Here is a 20325-nt window from a genome sequence, read left to right as displayed (position 1 = left end):
TACTTACTAAGTTTCTTATTATGGAAAAGGAACAGTGTAATTAGTGTCACCTAATACACAACATACCTAATGTTTCCATTTTTCAGAAGTCATCACTGTTTTAGTGTGAGTTTGAGAGTCTTCTCACAATTATTTAGGTCCTTTTTCAAGGAAGTGTGTTGTCTCAATTTAACACCAGAAGGTGTGTTCTTTCTTGTTTCCTTTTCAAATAAATCCCTATTTTTTCCTAGATGTACTGAGGTATCTGCCTCTTATTGCTTTATATGGCTGAATGTTTCTCCCAAAGGACTAGATATATTTACATTTGGAAAACATAAATAAAGAAGTTATTGGATAAAAAAGTTTGCAATAATCTCTTACAACAAGTATTCATTTTACTTCCCTACCTCGCCAGGCTGCTAAAAACTTTAGTCTTTCAGGTAATGCACTAGTGAAAGCCCCAAAATCTCGTTTTCAAGCAATAACACACATACTCATATGTGTGATAAATAAAATACTACCACTGATCTGGCAATGTCATTATGAAGAGACAGGCTTCTGCAGGGTGTGAAGGGGAGACCCTGTTTTAGAGCCCAAGCAAGACTTATGATCTAAAGCCTTCTTTCTGTCCCCATGGAGAACATCAAGGCAGAGCTGGAGCAAGGCTTCACGCTGAGGTTCCTCAGTCACCTATTTGGAGTGAAGCCATGTGTAATGTGGGCTGCAGGTCCTCCTGCGCTTGACAAGATAGTTTTTAAAACCCTTAGTCTGCCCGTATGTACACCTGAGAGATGGTTTTAGTGATGTAGAGAGACTGTATCTGAGCAAGCTCTGGAAAAATGAAGTTTAACTCTCTTATCAATTTCTCTCTTCTATTCAGTTGCCATTTCCTTGTTTTTCTATCGTGTCTCTCACTATTTTTGTCCTCTGTGGCTTTTACTTTCCTGTTTCACCTGTACTGCCTTGTTTGTGCTTGTTTATCCTCCCATAGTTGAATGTTTCTGCAGTAGTATGGTGCAGGAAAACAAATATAAGGACTCTCGTCAGCATGGGTCACCCTGGACCATTCACCACCTGCTGCTCAGTAGAACTGATCAATTTAGAATTTGTTTCTCAAACCCCATCTCAGAGGGCTGTCACTCTCAGCTGGCAAGAGGTACATGAGAAAAACTGTTAGTGGGATTTTCAGCTCAAATGTGACACAGAGTTAACGTTATGGCCAAAAAAGATGGAGAAATACCAGAATATTACAAAAGGAAATAATGTCTAACACTAATCCTAGGCACTGAATTAAAAGACTTAGCCAGCAAAAGTGACCCAGAATCTCCAAACTACTAGGCTCAGGAGGAAGCATTGGACACCAATGCCTAGGTTGCCCATCAACTGTAAGATAAAAAACCCCTGCAATAATAGGAATTAAATCCATCTGAGAGAGAGACAAAAATTGTATAATAGAGGGACAATTGGGTCTCAAGATTGTGGATGAGATGGAAGAAGCAGTAAATGGCAGAAGTCCAGTGACTTCTGCTCAAAAGAACCCCACAAACAGACAAATAAAAAACCCGTGCAAGAATCCAGAAAAAGGTTCTAGATCTCCTACCTCCTACTGAACCATACCACTTCATTTCATTGCAGGACCATAGGAAGGAGTCAAAGCTATTGTTTGTTTGCTTAGAGAGTCAACAGCCTGTAGGTTCATTAAAATATTCTCATCAATATGTTCAATAGATTCATCGATGAATCAGCAGACCACCACAGGGGCAAAAAACTTTGGTATCACTACATGACATATCCATTTAGAAGGAACACCATTTGCAATGCAACACCTAATAAATGGGAACAATTCCCCAAATTTGTCCTAGGAGTTTTAAGGCCACTCCTGTGTAGTTTAATCAAAGATAAATTATATTATACTGTTTGAAATCTAATGCAGCCCTAAATATATACCAGTCTTGCAAAGACAGTTTTTCAGTTCATTGTACCATATCTTCTACCTAAGTTTCCTTCTGAATGGAAAACTTTCCCAGTAGGCACACTCTTGGAGAAAAAAGGGTCTCTGTTGAGAAGGTAGGTTAGATAAAAATCAATCATGCAGCATCTTGACCCAGCGAACTGGTGCCTGCAGATGAAGATATGTGTTGACTTTAAAGCTATTCTAATACAAACTTCGGTTTTTAATCCCTGATCTTTGAAACATCCAGGTAGGAAAGTTTGACTTCACAAAGCCCCGTGGGGTACCTAAGGTCCTTCCACCAGCACATGAATGCAGATCCAGGATCTGAAAGATTGTATTCTTCAAAAATAAGAAATCTTTTTCTACATTTGTAGCTTCTATGAAGCCAACTATATTACCCTTAACCTTAATCCTTAACCTTATATTTATGCGTTGCCTTGTTTTAAGTCACCGATTGCCCAAATCTCATCTCTAGGACCATTGCTTCTCCTTAACTTTGCCAGTATTACTTTAGAAATAATAATAATAAAAAAAAATCCTTCTAACAAACGGAGAACATTTAAATTGACTTCCTGACATTTAAGTTAGCTTAGTTTGGTGTCACAAAAGAAAAAGCAAGTTTGCACTTCAGTGAAGTTTGACCATGTAGCTCCATTTACAAGCAAGAAATTAAATTATACCCCTGTATTATTACAGTCACAAATAGTACTGCATGTAGTGTCCCAATAGGCAAGAAATAACTGGGAAATCAGCCTGGATTTAATGCTACCTTAATGGTGCATGGGGTTCCTTTGAGTATGGACGTAGGAAAATTGAATAAGCCCAAAAATAAGTAAATTATTCTGGAAGTAGTTTTATCTTTTTTGCTAGGTCTGTTAAACTGTAACAGACGTTATTTAGCTGCATTCAGAGGTGTCTGGAAAAACCATTAACATGACTTCATTACTTCTTAAACTGCAGACTTTTATACAAAATTGATTTTATGTAATAATAATTTCAATAGGAAGTCAAAATTCAAACTGCTTTTACAGCAGGCTTCTGCCAGTTAGCTCAAATAGAAGTCTTTTCAGTTATTGCAGTATTATCTATCTCAAGTCTCACATCTTAGAGGTTTTTTGCAATATACCAATTTCTTTATAAATACTAAAATGAGCTTGTTTCAAAGAGAGAGGTGAAATGAGATAGAAAGGAAAACTGCAGTGGATTTATGGCAGTTACATTATATAAATACAGCTGTGCAAATATTTCTTATCTCTCTGTACTTGTAAGTGTGATGCGAAAATAGCTGCGGTTCTAATTTTAAACATTTTGTGATGTGTCCAGTCTGAGTTGTTTAATGCCCATCCTTCCACACTGGGATTCAGGAACTCCACATCCTACCAGGTACTTTGCTGAACAGATGTGACCCAGTAAATGCTTCTTGAAGTTGAACAGGGCCAAAGATCCGGTTTTCAGACTCCTCAAATAACAGCTATTCACAGTAGTCTATTTTGTTTAAAATGGGAGGAAGAAAACAAAAAAAGGACACTATTCTAAAAGAGAAGCAGCAACCCTCCTCAGTCTCATACGTGCCTAAATCCAGGTTGAGATTTCTGCCTCCGAAGCCCAGTTCCAAAGTGTTGCTCCTGTCAGGTTGTGGTTAACCACCACACTGTAAATAAAAGTCAGTTAAGATTTCAGTGTTTTCCTCTAGCCAACCAGAGCCTCCTTCCAGACGAATGACTCCTGCCCTTAGTCAATTCAAGCTGTCTACTCTGAGGACAGGCATGGAGACGTGCAGTGACTTCAGTGCCCCGTTCCTCCCCAGCACAACACCTGACCCCTGAACACCACAGGACTGTGTCTAATGATAGGAAATATCACCCCTGGTTTGAGACCTGCTTGTCAAAAAATACCGACTTTATTTTTTTTTTTTTCTTCAGACAGAATATAGAAATTATTCTGGCTTAAATTAGTTTTATCTGGCTTGTAGCAAGACAATTTGTTGCTAATTTTCCCCTCTATCTTCTGTTCCTCCTTACACTTCCCTGTATTAAGAGACAACAAATTTTTAATATATTTAAAAGATTGTTGTAGATTATAAGCCTGACAAAGAATTTTCATACAAAATGTTAGATGGTAAATCCCCTTAACTATTGAACTGGATGTTTAATAGCCTCTAGGGGTGTATAGAGAAAAACTGAACAGTCTTTATATTTTAAAACAATTGTTGCACTGAGTTCCATAGTTTATATATTGTTAATATCATTTTCATGAAAGCTTTAAATGTTTTTCAGAAGAAACTGTGGTGATATTAATTTTTCATGAGGCTTTATGCATTTTACAAACATATGATGTAAAATTAATCATTCTGAAGTTCACAGATATCCATGAAATGCTACATGTTTCTCCGTGGTCATGGATATTCATGGCAGTACTACTGCTCTAAGTGTTTAAATGCTCATTCATAAATATTCTAGAACGTCGCCTTCTGATGCCATGTAACATTTTGCTTACATTTTATGAGTACTTCACTTTGACATTTTCCACTAGATAATGAAAGTAGAACCTTCAGGGACAGTTATTAGTGTATATATAAATTATATGTAAAGCTATCTCGTTGCTTTGTTTTTATTCCTAGCATTTTCTTTCTTGGTTATTGCTAGAAGTTCAATGAATTCCTTGAGGAGATCTTGGGGAATTTCAGGTTTCATAATTATAATCAAGGATACATCATCAGTATAAAGTATTATACCAGATGCAACAGACTATGAATTGAGATTTTAGAGAACAGTAAAGATATCAAAAAGTATGTCTTCATATCTAATTTAATGGTTCTCATATGCAAGTGATATGTTTCACCTAGTTGCAGGATTGTCTATATAGAACCAATGGCAGGATCAAGTCTCCCTTTTAGACATAATCAGTTGTTAGTAAATGACCTTTCGTAGTGAAGAAACAGTAAGTTTAGCATTTAAAGGTTGCACGTGCATCCTCTGAAGTTGTTGATAATGTTCTCATTCATTTCAGTGTTGCAGAATAAAGTCTTGTAGACCTTTATCAATGTGTGCAATCACCTTTGAGTAGGTGACAAATCCTTTAACTCCATATTAATGTTCACTTCCACAATAACTTCTTTGTATATCGGCATTAAATAATGCCTTAGATTCTTTGTCAGATTAGGTTCACATTGTGGTAATGGCATTTGCTGTATAAATATCAGCCTAGCTTTTTTTACATTTGCCTGCACCTGATCATACCCATCCAACCCAGCCCATGACAGATGTGTTTGTGTTTCCTCCCCATCCTTCTGTTCCTTGTTTTAGTGCAGGACAGTGCTGTTTGCATTGTCTCCGTGCTCCACACTGGGGAGCAGTTAAGGATGGAGCCTCAGTGGCCTCCCCTTCCCCTGGGTCTCCTTCCTTCCCTATAACAGCCTGACCCATAAGGGGAAAGAAGTCATGAACTCTGGACAGGAGGCAAGGAAGAAGATTACAGTGAATTACCTTCTATTATCGAGTCTTGCAATACCCTGAGAAATTGAGAGGTTAAAGAGGGGAGCGACCCTCATCTTTACTCACAACCTTTGAGACTGCACTGGCTTCTAAAAAATTCAGTAGCATAAAAAATATTTCATAATGTCATGTTATTTACAGGTATAGGACATTACAGAAAGGTATTTATGTCCTTCAACAGCTAAATCATTTTACCCATAGGTGATTTCACCCAAGACATAAATAGAAGATGTAAATCACCTATTCTGAAATTTGTGGTTATGGGACACACTTAATTACAGAATTATCTGACTTGTATTTCTTAGCTATAAATGCAATGTGTGTATATTCAAAATGAATTTTAAAAGGAAAGCAATTTTCAACAGACCTCATCACGTTGAAGCTTTTGTTGTTCATAATGGGAGCTGAAATTCATTTCTCAGTTGTGACTGTTGAGTGTTTCTAAAGGTCAAAGCTATAAGGGAATTTTAAAATTAGTTATTCAGGTCCACTAAAAAGTAATACCAAGGCACTACTAGCCTTATGCATATGATTTGTTCACTCTTAAATATAAATATAAATGTAATGTCAAATATATGGAAAAAAAATGCTGTAAGTATTCTCTTTACAGCATTTTTTGCTCAATAAGGAAGTTAATTTGAGTTCTTTTTGTTTTGTAAGGTTAGTTATTGTTAGAAGAAAATTTCTGGAAACCTAAAAAAAACCCAAAACAAAACAAAACACCCAAACAAACAAACAAAACCGCAAGCTGGAAAATGAAAAAGCATAGAAACCACAGGTTAATTTCACTTGAATTTCCTTGACATAAATCATAACTTTCACTAATTGGTACCATTGTGGAATATCTATAAAAAAATTAAAAGAAAAAAAAGGCCTTTGCTGGAATGTAGGAATCACCAAGTCATTCTTTTTTTCATGGATGACTTCATGAATGAAGAAATAAAGACAATAATGGGGCAGCAGGGAAAAAGAAAACAAAAAAACCCACCAAACCAACCAACCAAACCAAACCAAACACCAAAAAATTAAAACAAAACAAAACAAACAAACAAAACCAAAAAAAACCACCAAGGCTGCCATTGATGTACATCATGAGTGTATCTGTACCTAAAGAACCCCTAAAGAATCTTTCTGTCCCGAAGGGTATTCAGCTTACTTGAATTCTAATACCCTTCTTGCCATCAGCCTCATCAGGACTGGGAAATTCAAAGATATGAAATGAAGTTAGATACCTAAAGTCCACATAGGGTGTAGATGCATGAACATCTTCACAGTAACTGGTAGGTCACTAGAATTTGTATGTCTAAATCCCCAGAGCTCTTTGAAAATCAATGCCCACAAGCAGGAGAACAAGGCTATCACAGGGAACTGCTTGTATGTTTTGGGTGGTGTTGGTCAATGTTGGATGAAATCAGTATGCCACCCTGAGCAATGTTTTCCATAAAGGCTGAAGTAAAATCAGACCTACATCCCTGTCCAGAACATCTGAAGAGCTCTGTGAAGCTCTGCTGTTTTTATTTCATGTAGCAGTGAGACTGCATGTCCAGTGTATCAGATACACCATGGCACAGCATTCAGACCTCAAGTTCTGCTAAAATGGAAAGCTGAGCAGAATATATGGTAATTAAATGAAATTTCCTCTTGATCTCTTGTGTCTTAAAGTTCATGCATATGTTTTTGGTTTGGGAATTAGACAACAAACTATTTCTAGCTTTGCATCTTCTCCTACAGTCAGATGTTGGTTTTGCTGAAGTTACAGATGGAAAAGAAAATACAAGGGAATTTATCAGGCTCAAAATGATCATAGAACATCAGCTCCAATGTAATACAACTTCATTTATCTAATAATTGCCTCTAGGTGGTCGTGATTATGTTTTGTTGAATGCAGTTATTACATCACATCATGCTGCAGTATTATCCCCAGTCCTGATCTACTGAACTTATGGTGACAGCTAGTCATCACTCTGGAGTTAGGCTAGCTCCCAGGTTGAATGCATTATGACACTAGATTACCTGTGTTAAATAGAGTGAGGAAGTCAGCTTTAAATTGACAAGGTAGTGTGAGAGCTAACAAGACCCTATTTTTAATGTGAGAGCAGTATCTACTGTTCAATAAGAGACTCTTAACAATACATTACATCCTTTCACTTTGTAACTGAGTTCATAGAATCGTAGAATAGTTTGGGTTGGAATGAACTTTCAAACGTCATCTAGTCCACCACCCTGCAATGAGCAGGGACATCTCCAACTATCAATTGATCATAGACAAAAGGTTTAATAAAAATTCAGACTTCATTTGCAGATACTCTTATTATTAGTCTTGCATCCTAAATTTATAAATAATGTTTAAAATAAAAACTAGCTTAAGTGTTATCCATTGACTGGAAACTCACCATTTAAGCCTATGTAGAGCATGTAATGGTTTGAAATCACAATCTTCTCTCCCTGTTTTCAGTAGCTCGATGTGCCTTAGACCTTATCCTTTTCAACTACCTCATAAGCAGAACTGAACGAGCTTCCTGAGACTGTCTGGCTAATAAATGAAAGCTGTATAAAAATGTACTTGCAACATAAGACATATCCAGGACATATTCTGTCATAGAAATGAATCACCACTTAAAATCAGGAAAAATTATTTCCAGCATTAACACTGCTCGTGACAGCCTATTTTGGCAGCAGAGAATTTCACAAAATATATATTTTAAAACACAGCACAGCTCTGTCTTATATAGGTTCTCCTCTCCCACTATAGTATTTGAGTGCCTTCCAGAAGCACATTAAGCAACATGACTAATGTCTGTCTCATCTTCGTTCTTTTACTTTGAGCTGAAATATTACATTATTTTTCAAAAGCTACCTGCAAGTTGATGAAATATCATCTTTGCAATGAACATAGAATCTTTAAATTACTGTAAAGACCATGGAAAAAATCAACCTTTGGAGAAGCAAGTACAGTTTCTCCTGCTGTAACTGGACAAGCGCCCAGCTATGCCAGGACACAGTTTCTGTACATAAGCATCACAAAGCAGACTACTTTCTTGATGTATGAAAGATTTGTGGACTAAAAAAGCAAGTAATCCTTCACACCAGCATTCATTTTGTTGGACAGCAGCTGACTGAGAATTCTTCTAATTAGCACAACAGGGGAGATCTGTTTCTCTCTAAAACTCAAAAGGCATCCAATTTTGTAGTTGCTGCTTTATTATCCTGATTCTGTATAGGGTTACTATTGAAGATAACTCTCTTAAACTGTCTTTTGTATCAAAGTGTACAGAAGACCAACAGTCTAACTTTTTAATGGCATAATAACTTATTCTACGCAATAGCTTTCAAAGACTAGAGACCTATGAGAAGACTGAAAATTAAATAAATGTACTGCTATTTAGAGGACATTAGTTTTCCTACACAATATATATGTATGGTGTCGCATTTGGACTAGCATGAAATTTAAGCTTGTGGAGTTACTGATAATGTTTGTACCGCACAGTATAAACAAAGATTGTGACCAGCATGGGCCACACTGTGCTAGGTGTCTACCCCTCCCTGAAAAGTTTGGTTGGCTTCCAACAAACTGACTGTGAGATTGCTAGATAACACCACCGCACAAAGAAATAATAGGCTAACAATCTCAGACAGGAGGAGCTGTCAGCAAACTTGGTTATGCTTTGCAGTGACTAAATTATGCAATGGTATTATCTTTTAAGATAAATAGTGGGATGCCCAGTATCGCTGTGGACTGGGAGGAGACAGCATGTGAATTGCTGTAAGCAGCCCCCAGCATATGGAACTGTATAGGAGAGAAGTCGAGGGGCCTGGATTCTCTGCTTTCATGAGGGTCTTTCCCAGTTGTCGTTCAACTGCACTGGTCTGAAAGCTTGGCTTCCTACATTAAAACAAATTTTAATTTGAACCTCAGGTTCTCAGCCATCTTTTTGCCTTCCAGATTGTGTGACTAGAGAGCTACATGTATTCAGCAGTACAGACAGTATGCATTATTTCTTAGAAGAAGAAACACTAAATGTATATAATGTATGTAATAATAATCAGGATGATTCAGACGTCAAGGATAGCACCAGGTCAGGTAAAATACAGCTTTGTTTTGCTTTTCTCTAAAACAGTTTTGTCAGAATTACTGGAGAAACAACAGAGAATACTGTATGTCGTGGACCTGCGGACCTCAAGTTATTCTATTTGGCAACAAAAAATAACAACTCTTTGGTTGTGGGTTTTGCGGTTTTGGCGGGTGTTCTATTTTGGTTTGGTTTGGTTTGTTTTCCTACTTTTCCCTTCATAAACTATTTGGCAAAAGCGTATTCTTTTCCAGATGAAATTTATTTTATATGAAGAGCTGTGGTTTTAATGACAGTTTAGACATTGATATATTAATTAGAATATATTTTCCTTTTAATAAGTGCTTTGATGTAGTGAGCGTGTTCTCAGTGTTCTGTGTATACATTTTCATGATAACACCTTTGCAGTTATCTGGGAGATCAAAGACTGCAGCTCTGCATGATTTCTGTCAAAATGAAGAGGCTCTTTTCTTACTGAGCCCTTGTGGACTGGTCCACAGTGTTCAGTGGATTCTGCTTTCAGCTAATTACAGTTGCAAATCTTCAAATTTATTGTAGGTTTTTTCTTATACAGTCTTATACAGTGCACTGCAGTGGTTCTGCATTTTTATGAGTCACTGTAGTCACAGCAGGGCCCTATGTTAAAAGGATACTCACAGTGTAGCATTAGCCAAGACTGTAAGAAGTCAGCACGTCCCTGCAGTCAGCACATGTAGATGTGTATACTGGCAATGACCACATATTTAGCATCTGGTATCCCAGAGTCGGCTGTGTGGTGACTACTGCATCAGTGCAAATCATTTCATCACAGCAAATATACTTGTTTTGCCAAAGGCATTGCCATCTCTGCCTTACTGTCGGCAATGCCCCATTTACAGGCCATGGCAGTCATTGAACTCTTTTCCAAAGGAAGTTTAAGAAGGTTGACAAGCGGATCCTGTAGGAAGGTGGGATCTTGTAAAAACCAGGAGAAGCTATGCCTGCTTTTATCAGATGTGGTTAAAGAACTACTGTACATGTTCAGTGAATTTCTTGGGAAAATCTAAGCATAATATGGCAATAACATACTAGGACAAACTTTGCTAATGGTAACATGGGAATGCAATCAGAAAACCCTTGGTGCCTTACTAATATATCCATTAACGCCTGCTTGTTTTCCCTGCAGAGTTTTTCCGAGAACTTCTGGAGAACGCAGAAAGATCCTTAAATGACATGTTCGTCCGGACATATGGCATGCTGTACATGCAGAACTCTGAGGTGTTCCAGGACCTCTTCACAGAGCTGAAGCGGTATTACACGGGAGGCAATGTGAACTTGGAGGAAATGCTGAATGATTTCTGGGCTCGGCTGTTGGAACGGATGTTCCAGCTTATAAACCCCCAGTATCATTTCACAGAGGACTACCTGGAGTGTGTAAGCAAGTACACAGACCAGCTGAAGCCGTTTGGAGATGTACCAAGGAAGCTGAAGGTTCAAGTGACTCGAGCGTTCATTGCTGCACGGACCTTTGTTCAGGGACTGACAGTGGGCAGAGAGGTTGCAAACAGAGTATCCAAGGTAACCTAAAATCAGGGGGGTTTAAGCTTGAATTTGTTTAAAATTTACTAGACAATTGAAATCTGATTGTGCACTCTTTTTTTTATACGGGGAGGCGGTGCTTGGTTGTTTGGTTATGTCTACTGAGATACCTAAGTTTATAAATAGGGGCAACAGTTTTCTTTACTTCCTTCTGGAGATGTTAAGGCAATACTGACTGGAAAGCATTTCTGTTTAGGACTCAATGAAATACCAATATACATCAATGTTATAGCATGGTAGAGAGTGTGATTAGTAATTCAAAACTGGCTGTATATATAAAGGATGGTGATTATGATAAGAATTTAAATGTTTCAAGCAATTTTTTGCTGCTATTCATTAGGGCAGTACAACCCTCACAACATTTGTTCATCATGCAACTGGGTGATGGATTTTGTTAGAAATGTCTAGTCATGTTTTTCATGAGAAAACAGATGAATAGTGACACCTCTGGAACTTGAGCTTTCCCAAAGGATGGTTTGACTCACATTTATTTTAGTTTTAATTATTTATCTATGCAAATATTTATGACAATTATAATCCTTGAGGGATTCACATAATTAAAGCTATGTAAGGGAAAAAAAAAAAAAACCAACACACACACACACACACAAATAACCCATCTGGGTACCAGAAATACTCCTGAATGACTTTCTCTTCTACAGTGTTTCAAACTCAGGTATGTTTTTCTAAATTGCTGTTTCAACTAGCTACTACTTCCGTGATCTGGCTGTTTCACAATCCTTGTAGAGTATTTGGACCTTAACTGTACTCTGAATTCTGAAGTACTTTAGTGAGATCCACTATGAAATGCCCAGGTACTCATTTCTGGACAATAAGTGCATGCATGATTTTGACACTTGCCCCATGCAATTCTTTCCTGAATTTACAAGGCTAAGCCATTCCTCTTAATTGACAGGACTGTCTCACTTGCTTCGTTTAAATCACAGCCAGAGGATGAGGTAAAGGTACAGCCAATATATTGTACAGTAGACTGCAATTCAAGAGCTCAGAAAGATGAGGTTTCTAAACTTCTCTTATCCTGTATGATGTGATATTTTGCAATTACAAATTCAGAAGTCATGAAGCCAGAAAGGTAGTCATCAAGTGAGAGCTTGATTTTATGCTTAGGAAACTGCATGGGAGGAAAGGGTAATTTTGCATATAAAAGTCAGTGAATGAAATACATGATCCTTGTTTCTCAGCTAGAACGAAGGTTTCTTCCTCCGAAGTGCCTTCCTGGGCTACAGAGTTGCCTTCCCTTTTTCTCTGGCACAGTCAATTCTTGCAGTTCTTTCTGAACGGTGGCAGGACATCGGCATGGAATCCATGCCCACGTAGTCTGGTTGGGGCCAGATATGGCTGTTTAGCCTCCAAGTGTGCAGAATGCAGATATGTGCAGCCCCAAATTTCATCTGAAGAGCAGTGATGTCCCCATGGGTCAGCTTTTAAGTGAAGGTGCTGAACTCTGATGTCACTGTTGTCAGTAGGCATTAGGTATTGCTGCATTGACTGGATCATACTGTAGAGAGTAAGCAATGTCATTCATGTAACAGATGTGTAAATTGTGAATCCCAAACAGATTAAGGTACGAATTGTCTGCCAAGGTATCACATGAATGTACAGAATGTGCAGGTGTTTCCTGTCTCACATACCCAGGAAATGTTTACATCTTGCTTGCTGGGTTTGGGGCATAAAAGCCCTTTCAAGAATAGGGCTTATCACAAGATCACTAAATGATCCTATGATCCTATAATGAGAACTACTAGCTCTGTGATCATAAAGCGAGCCTTTCTGTAGTGTCACTTGAAGATGATAACAATAGCGCAATAATGCTTGGGGTTTTTTTTATCTTTTAACATAAAGCAACACCTTAAAATCTTTAAAAGTGCTTGGTGGTTGGTACAAGGTATAGTACAGGTTCTTTGCTTTATATATACATAGTGATACTCTATTAGATTACGTCTAGCATACTGTGTTCAGTTTTGGGGCCCTCGCATGCAAGGAAGACATTGACAAACTGACACAAGTTTAGTAGAGGCCACCAGCACAATCAGGACAGGATTACTTGTCCTGTGAGGAGTAGCTGCGGGACTGAGGCTTGTTCAGCCTGGAGAAGTGGTGACTTCAGGGGCACCTAGCAGCAGCACCTGGTGCCTGTAGGGAGGTCATCAAAGAGAGGCATCGAAGCTCTTCACAGTGGGGCATGGTGGGATACGATGGGCATGAGTTGAAACGAGGGCCAGTTCAGACTGGATAAAAGGAGAAGCTTCACCATGAGGATGATCAAGCAATGGATCAGTTGCCCAGAGAGATTGTGCAGGCTCCATCGATCATTTTTGTGGCCTCCTCTGGACCTGCTCCAACAGGCCCATGTCCCTCTTATGCTGGGGACCCCAGAGCTGGACACAGGACTCCAAGTGTGGTCTCACCAGTGCAGAATAGAGGGGCAGAATCACCTCCCTTGACCCGCTGGCCACAATTCTTTAGGATCATTATGCTATGATCCCATTAAAAGATTAATGAAATGAACATTTTTACTTAAATGTGGAATTTACTTTGATTGCCAGACTGACTTTGGTATTAAAATCTCAGTGGCTATATTCATACCCACAGCAAATGCTAAACAATTGCTGGGTTTAGGGACTTTGTGTCTCATGCAGCCTGGCGAGGCAGATGTGAAGAACCCCAAGTGACACTAAATGTTTAAGGTTAATAAATATCCTGTGGAAAGGCTGTGATTACTCTGAGATCCAAGCTTTTGTAATCATATCATAACTGTGCATTTTTATGTTGGTCTATCTGTTCTAGAAAATGACAAATCCTCTTCTTTAAACTTTGTTTTAAAAGACTGCAACCATTCCTTAGAGTTAGCACATAACTTTGCAACCAGAAAAAGAGGCAGGTACATATTTTTTCTCGCTGTTTTGGAAGTCATCCAGATTCAGCACGGATTTCATTTTAATTGTACTCTAATATTGAGAGATTCTGTGATAAGAATGCTACATCTGGGTAAGTCAAGGGAAATGGAAAAAAAAACCAACAACAACAACAAAAAACCCCAACAAAAGTAAAAGAACTGTTGCAGGTCTTTTACAGAAATCTTTGTCCATTGTCTGCACTGGCTGAGAACAAGGAAGGGTTCTCTTAGCTGCAACATCACAAGCTAAAAATACTTTGCTATTTTTGGACCCATTATCTCACTGAACTGCCACTGTCAAAGGCTGCTCACAGAGAAAAAAGTTGAGCCTACACCTTATATACCACGAGAAAGGGATTTATTAATGGGAAAGTTTGTAACAGCATCTCCTTTTTGGGCCTTTAATTTACTTACTCAGCCTCATCTGGCCCATTTCTGTAAAGGAGCTGGTGGGTCACACACTCAGAAGGATTTGCTCCCTATCTCATGTCAGGGACACGTCCTTTCTGAAGAGTTTTCTTCAGAGAGGGTGTAATGTTGGTACTGACTGAAAACGATGCAGTAGGCTTTTCTGCTTGTTACCGATTGGTGGGGAAAAAAAAGTGTTATTCTTTCATTTTGCCCCATAAAAATATAGCATATTCAAATGTCAATGCTTTAAAATGCATTTTGTTTTTCTCAAAATTTTCCTGGAGAATGAAGGATAAAAAAAACCCCAAACCTTCCTGACTAGCTGTGATTTAGTATTTCATGTTAAACTGAAGAAACTACTGAAAATATTTCTGAAGTTGCTGCCAGCTGTGATTTCCAATAATGTGATAGAAAAGACGTGTGCATATTTTTCATGTTCATCGTTTACTCTGTCTGGGCTCTGGGTACTTTACAAGTAAATAATGCTAAGTTATTCTCTCTAGCTCTAAACAAAACATTCTCAGTGATCACAATAGTCTCTTTGATCTGTCACCAAGTGGTGGAAAATGTAAGCAGAAAAAATATGGGGAGGATAAAGCAATTAAAATTTAAAAAGGGGAGTCTTTATGATTTTTCAGGAGCTTATGATTCCTGAAATACTTTTCCCAACTGAATTACAATAGTTATAAAGCTTGTTGCACTGGAGATTATTTTTCATTAAATAAAAAAAAGAGTTATGGACTGAACACAGCATGTAGAAAATAGAACACATTCCCAAGAAAAGATTAAGACTGCGACTAAGGATATTTCAAAAGATAGTGTAAATTTGCCAGCAAAACCATACTATTTGTACAGGCGGTACTGTTTCCCTAACAGAGTGTTATCCCATTGGGATAGCATCCCACCCAAATAAGTTGTTTGGGTTTTTGTGTGGTTTTTGTTTCAGTTTGGTTTTTGTGGTGGTGTGTTTTTTGGTTGTTTTTGTTTTGGGGTTTGTTTGTTTGTTTGTTTTCTGAGAAGCATTTGCTTTCCATATACTTTTCATTAAAAGCTGTAGAAATCAGGAGAAAAAAAGCACACAATTTTTATGTTTCATGAACATGACTTCTCAAGCCTGACTTGTGCCGATGTCATGTGTTAACCTGGGTAAATTCACACTGAGACTGTATGAGTTTGGTAGAAAAAAAACCCAAATAATGAAGTATGACTGCTCAGTCCTATCCAAAAGCATGGTCGTTAGCCAGCTGTCATTACCCCACTGCTGCTCAGAGCTCTAATTTAATCCCAAGCAGACAGTTACATCTTCATTGCCTCTTGCACTGAGTCTGGCTCACCAGGAGTAGCAAGAGACTGCAGAGTGCTCCTGTTCGCATAGATCTGGGGGTTTAGTTATTGTTTGCTGGTTTTGCTTTTCTCTAAGTTGGGCTGGTTTGTGGTTTCGTTGGTTTTGGTTGGTTGTTGTTGTTGTTCTTTTCCTGAATTTGACCACTTTCTTCCCATTATATACTGGGATAGAGACTAAAAGAATTGTTCTTAATTTGGCTTTCCCTTTCGCACTTTCAAATTCATGCTGCCGGCAGCCAAAGTACTTTTTATACTAGGAGTAAAGTGAAGCTTAGCTCAGGGGCACCATTAGGAGCAGTTAGTGATTTTGTTAGTGACATAAACATCAAAGATTTGTGACCCAGCCACTAAGTACTTATTTCATTAATGCATTTAAATATTAATTATCATTTATTGCAAAATAAAAAAGGCTGTTACAATACCTTTCTCACTGCATGGCATAGGTTATATGTCTCCCTTTTTAAAACCAATTAAAACCATTCTTCCCCTGAATATTATTAAATTATGTTAATATCAGACTTATTATTAGGAACCTGGTGATATATGGGCAAAGTGAAACAAATTCAGTAATGCAATTATAAGGTTAAACCCACAATTAGTAGTGAAAAGCAGTCTCTAGTAATTGCCTCTGATTACTTATACTCACAGAATGCCAGGCCACTGCTTTTCTAATGCACTGAATCAATATTCTTACAAACTCTGCTTTTCATGGTTTATAAATAAACATTCAACAGTTTGTGAGAGATATAAATAAAGGTCAATATTGAATGTCACACTGATTCAGAATGTAATTATTGTAGGGAGTGTGTGGGGGGGGAAATATGACATGCCGATAAGTCAGGTAATTAAAAGCCAAAACGAATAGTACTTTAATGCTGGAAAATGTGATTTGTGAGGTGTGACAGATAAAGAGCTGCGTGTCCTGTGTATTTCAACTTCATTGGCTGGAGAGATTTGGCTTGTTAAAGTCACAGAGGGAAAGGAAATCTAAAAAGGGCTATGGTTTTCACTAAACTTTAATCCTTAGCTCAAATTGTTAGTTTAGGAACAGCCCAGCTGAGCAAGCATAGCTTTTATGATTGCCTCTGTGTCTATTGTTTTAAGGTTTTTTCAGTCGTTCATTCTTTGAGTTTTAATTTAATTAACATATCTTTCCTAGAACTGGATCATACCATGCCATGGAGAGGCCACACTCTTTTTTCCTCTTTCTGTTCCTTCGTGTTCCTCAGGCAGGGAGTCCAGGGATTATCCAGCCCAGGGAATTTCAGGGCTCAGAGATGTCTGTGGCATAGAAGCAAGAGTGAAGGGTATCTACACTGCAGTGCTTTGTGGGAAGCATCCTTTGAACCGAGTTTCTCCAGCTATGCAGGAAATCTTTCCCCCTTTCTTGGAAACAAAAGAGACATAAACTGATCTAGTTAATCTGCAGACATTTCAGGGGAAAATAAACCAGATGCCTTCCAGATGTCCCAGACTTACTGCAGGTGCACTGATCTGTTTTCCACTTTGTGTGCACTGCAACATGTCTTCCTGGGTTCTTTGTATTGTTGGCGAGCTTTTGCTCAACTTGTGCTTTTTTTTTTTTTAAATACCTATGGCACAGAAAATACCCTTTGGTTCAGCTTTACATGAAACTTCTATCTATACTTCTACCAAAATAAGTATTTCAGTTTAACAATGACATCAAAAACTGCCATGACAGTTTAGAAAAAAAAAATATTTAAATCAAGGTTTTCTTTTGATTGCCGAAAAGGACATTTTACACACAATCTTTCAAAGTTTTCATACCAGTTGTATTTCCCATCTATAAAAGATGTTCATATGGCACCTGCAGAAGCTATGTAAAGAGAAAATGGAGAACTTTTTCAGAGGAATTCCTAGAACAAAGGATGTATCCTAGTGCATGTCACAATACACAGCCAAGTCATGATAAAAATAATGGTAAAGAAGCAAAGTTCACCTGGGGGCTTGCTGACCCTGCTAGATTTATACCTTCTGTGTAATTAATCTTATAGCTAAAATTTTTGCTGTTTTAGCACAGGAGAGTAAAATAAAATTCAGAAGAATCAAATGGAAATAGGAAGGATATTAAAAAGTCTGAAGGTTAAGCAATGCAAGGAGATCTATATCATCTTGCAACATGCTGACTTTTTAGAATGACTCTTTTTACAGATTGTCTTAATCCTGTTTCGAAGGCAGCATGTGGAAGCACTGTTTTCCAATCACAATTTGATAAAAGCAATTTATTTTATTTCCCATGTGAGCCAGAAGCACAAAAACTAATATGTTCTTCTGCTTTCAGGTTTCTACAGAAAGCATTAGTCAAGGAAATATCTGATTTACCTAAAACTCATTAGGAATACTAACTGAAATTTAAATGCATATCTGCTTAAATGTTGTAGTCAACAAAGTCATCAGTAACACATTGAAAATGTGAAGATTCTCTGAGACTTTAAAATAATGAAGTCTGAAATACCCTGTGTGGATCTAACTTCAATTCTCAGTTATTCAGAGGTCAGTGACAGTTGGCTTCATTGTCTGCTTAAGTTGTGCATCTCAAAATATATCTCAAACAAAGAAAGATAGTATGAAAAAACAGTATTTCTTTGTCAGGTAAATAACAGTTCTGGTCATCTGTAACATTTTGAACTTAGCCCTGTCCTCTAGTGTCTGTTTCTTATGAGAGTTTTTTATGCTACAAGCTTGCCGAGTATTTTCCGTAATATTTTCTGAAGAGAAAATGTCACTTTTGTTCAGCCCACATGTCTAAGGCTATCATTGTTCTTTCTTCTTCGTCTACTTTCCTCCTTCTCCTTTTTTCTTTTTAAAGCCCTTAGGAAGAATTCATTTCTTGAGTAAAAACTAAATGTACCAGACAGAACAGTGGAAAAGTAGAGCTTTGAATAAGGTTAGGAGAATTTAGTTGACCTCAGCTATACACATCTGTCACCATTACATGGCCAAGAGCAGAAACTAAGTGTATAGAGAGAGGATTTTAGTGCAAGAAATGCGCACTTCTCCTTCATAACAGTTTACTATCCTTTGGCAGCTGGTGTACAAGGCTTTGCCTTTCCGAACACCTCTGCACAGTTTTAGCCTGTGAATGACATCCCCATTCTTGAAAATGGTTTTGCTTTTAAAACTGCCAGAGATATTTTGATGTTCAGGTCTGTCCAGGTACTGTGAAACTTTGAATTCTGGTCTTTGATTTCTGAAGGTTTATTAATTTTGCATGAATGCACCACTGGAGGAATTACTGGATTTATTCAGGAACATCTACAGACTCCCCGCTTCACCCCCGCTTACGTGATTTTCAGTATTGCTAAGCAACAGAATTGTATCTACACTTGCCTTTTGTACTTTCCATCCCATGATTCTTTCATTCACGTCCATATGTTTGCATTATCCGTGGATCCAAAAGTGAGTGTGTATAAGGCAATATCTGCCAAGCTAACAAAGCTAAGCAGGGCTGGTACACTTAATTTGCATTTCCTGAGTAAGCGCTCTGCATGCTGAGTTGTTATGCCAAAGCATCAGTGGTTCTCTCCGCAACACAAGACACTGATCTGATTGTTCTATTTCAAATTGAGGTTTTATGGATGCAGTTGACAGAGGGAAGCCTGAGCTGCCAAAGATAAGGATCTGAATTTCACAAAAGTAGCCTTCAGTGTTTACGTACAAGAAACGGAAATTACAAACTGCTTTCTTCTCTTCAGCAATTTGCTGGCTCAGCAGTACACCACACACTGTGATGTTCTGGCACACTGTGGCAGCAGTGACAAACCCTGTTTTTCAGACTTGATGCAAAACAAGTTAATACATTGAGATCTAAGCACTTGATCTTCTCCTTCTGGGGAATGCAATAATTGACCAGCTTTGGTGTGTGGCATCTAAGCTGTATGAACTCAAACCAGCTGAGGCCTAGGAGCTATGGAAACACCGAAGGAAAAGTTTCTCAGCTGTCGTGGTTCAACCTTAGCTAGCAATACAACCATGATAGCTGCTCGCTCACTCCTCCTCCCAGCCTCCAAATAGGGGAGAGAATTGAAAGGGAAAGGAAAAACTTGAATTGAGATAAACAGAGTTTAATAAAATAACAAAATACTAATACACTACTAATAAATATATATCTAAAATAGAAATAGAATATAAAATGGAAGATACTCAATGCAATTCCTCATGAACTCTGTCCATACAAAGCAGCCAGTCCCAGGAAACAGCACCTGGTCCCAAAGCTGATCCCGAAGAGAGAAAAGAAAAAAAAAGGCAGAAAGGACCAGAGGCCTCTGCAAAGCATCAGGATGGCAAAAGGCCAAACTAAAGAAAGTCCCGAACAGAACCCCCCCAAACAGGTCTCTGAGAGCAATGAGGAGAGTACCAGAAGATCCCCACTCTCCTTAAATATGAAGCATGATGCTAATGGGCTGGAATACTCTCATTGATCAGTCTGGATGTCAGTCAAGCTCTGCCCCATCCATGCCCCCCCTCCCAGCTGCCTCACACCTGTGGGCAGAGCGCTCAGAACATCCTTAGCTCTCAGACCAGAGCAATTAAAAACATTAATTCTGTTCTGGGGTA

General features: G+C 38.2%; 1 protein-coding gene across 1 annotated transcript in view; it reads left to right on the top strand.

The window, feature by feature from the left end:
- The window catches only part of GPC6 (glypican 6), a 769976-nt gene that overhangs the window by 415971 nt on the left and 333680 nt on the right, over positions 1–20325 (top strand). Inside the window, exon 3 of the mRNA XM_065651447.1 lies at positions 10663–11054. Coding sequence (XP_065507519.1) covers positions 10663–11054 — 392 coding nt within the window. The remainder of the gene's footprint in view (positions 1–10662; positions 11055–20325) is intronic.

Source organism: Caloenas nicobarica, chromosome 1 (assembly GCF_036013445.1).
Source record: "Caloenas nicobarica isolate bCalNic1 chromosome 1, bCalNic1.hap1, whole genome shotgun sequence".
NCBI lineage: Eukaryota > Metazoa > Chordata > Aves > Columbiformes > Columbidae > Caloenas > Caloenas nicobarica.
Note: the sequence above shows the minus strand (reverse complement) of the source record. Positions and strands in the feature narration are given on the sequence as shown.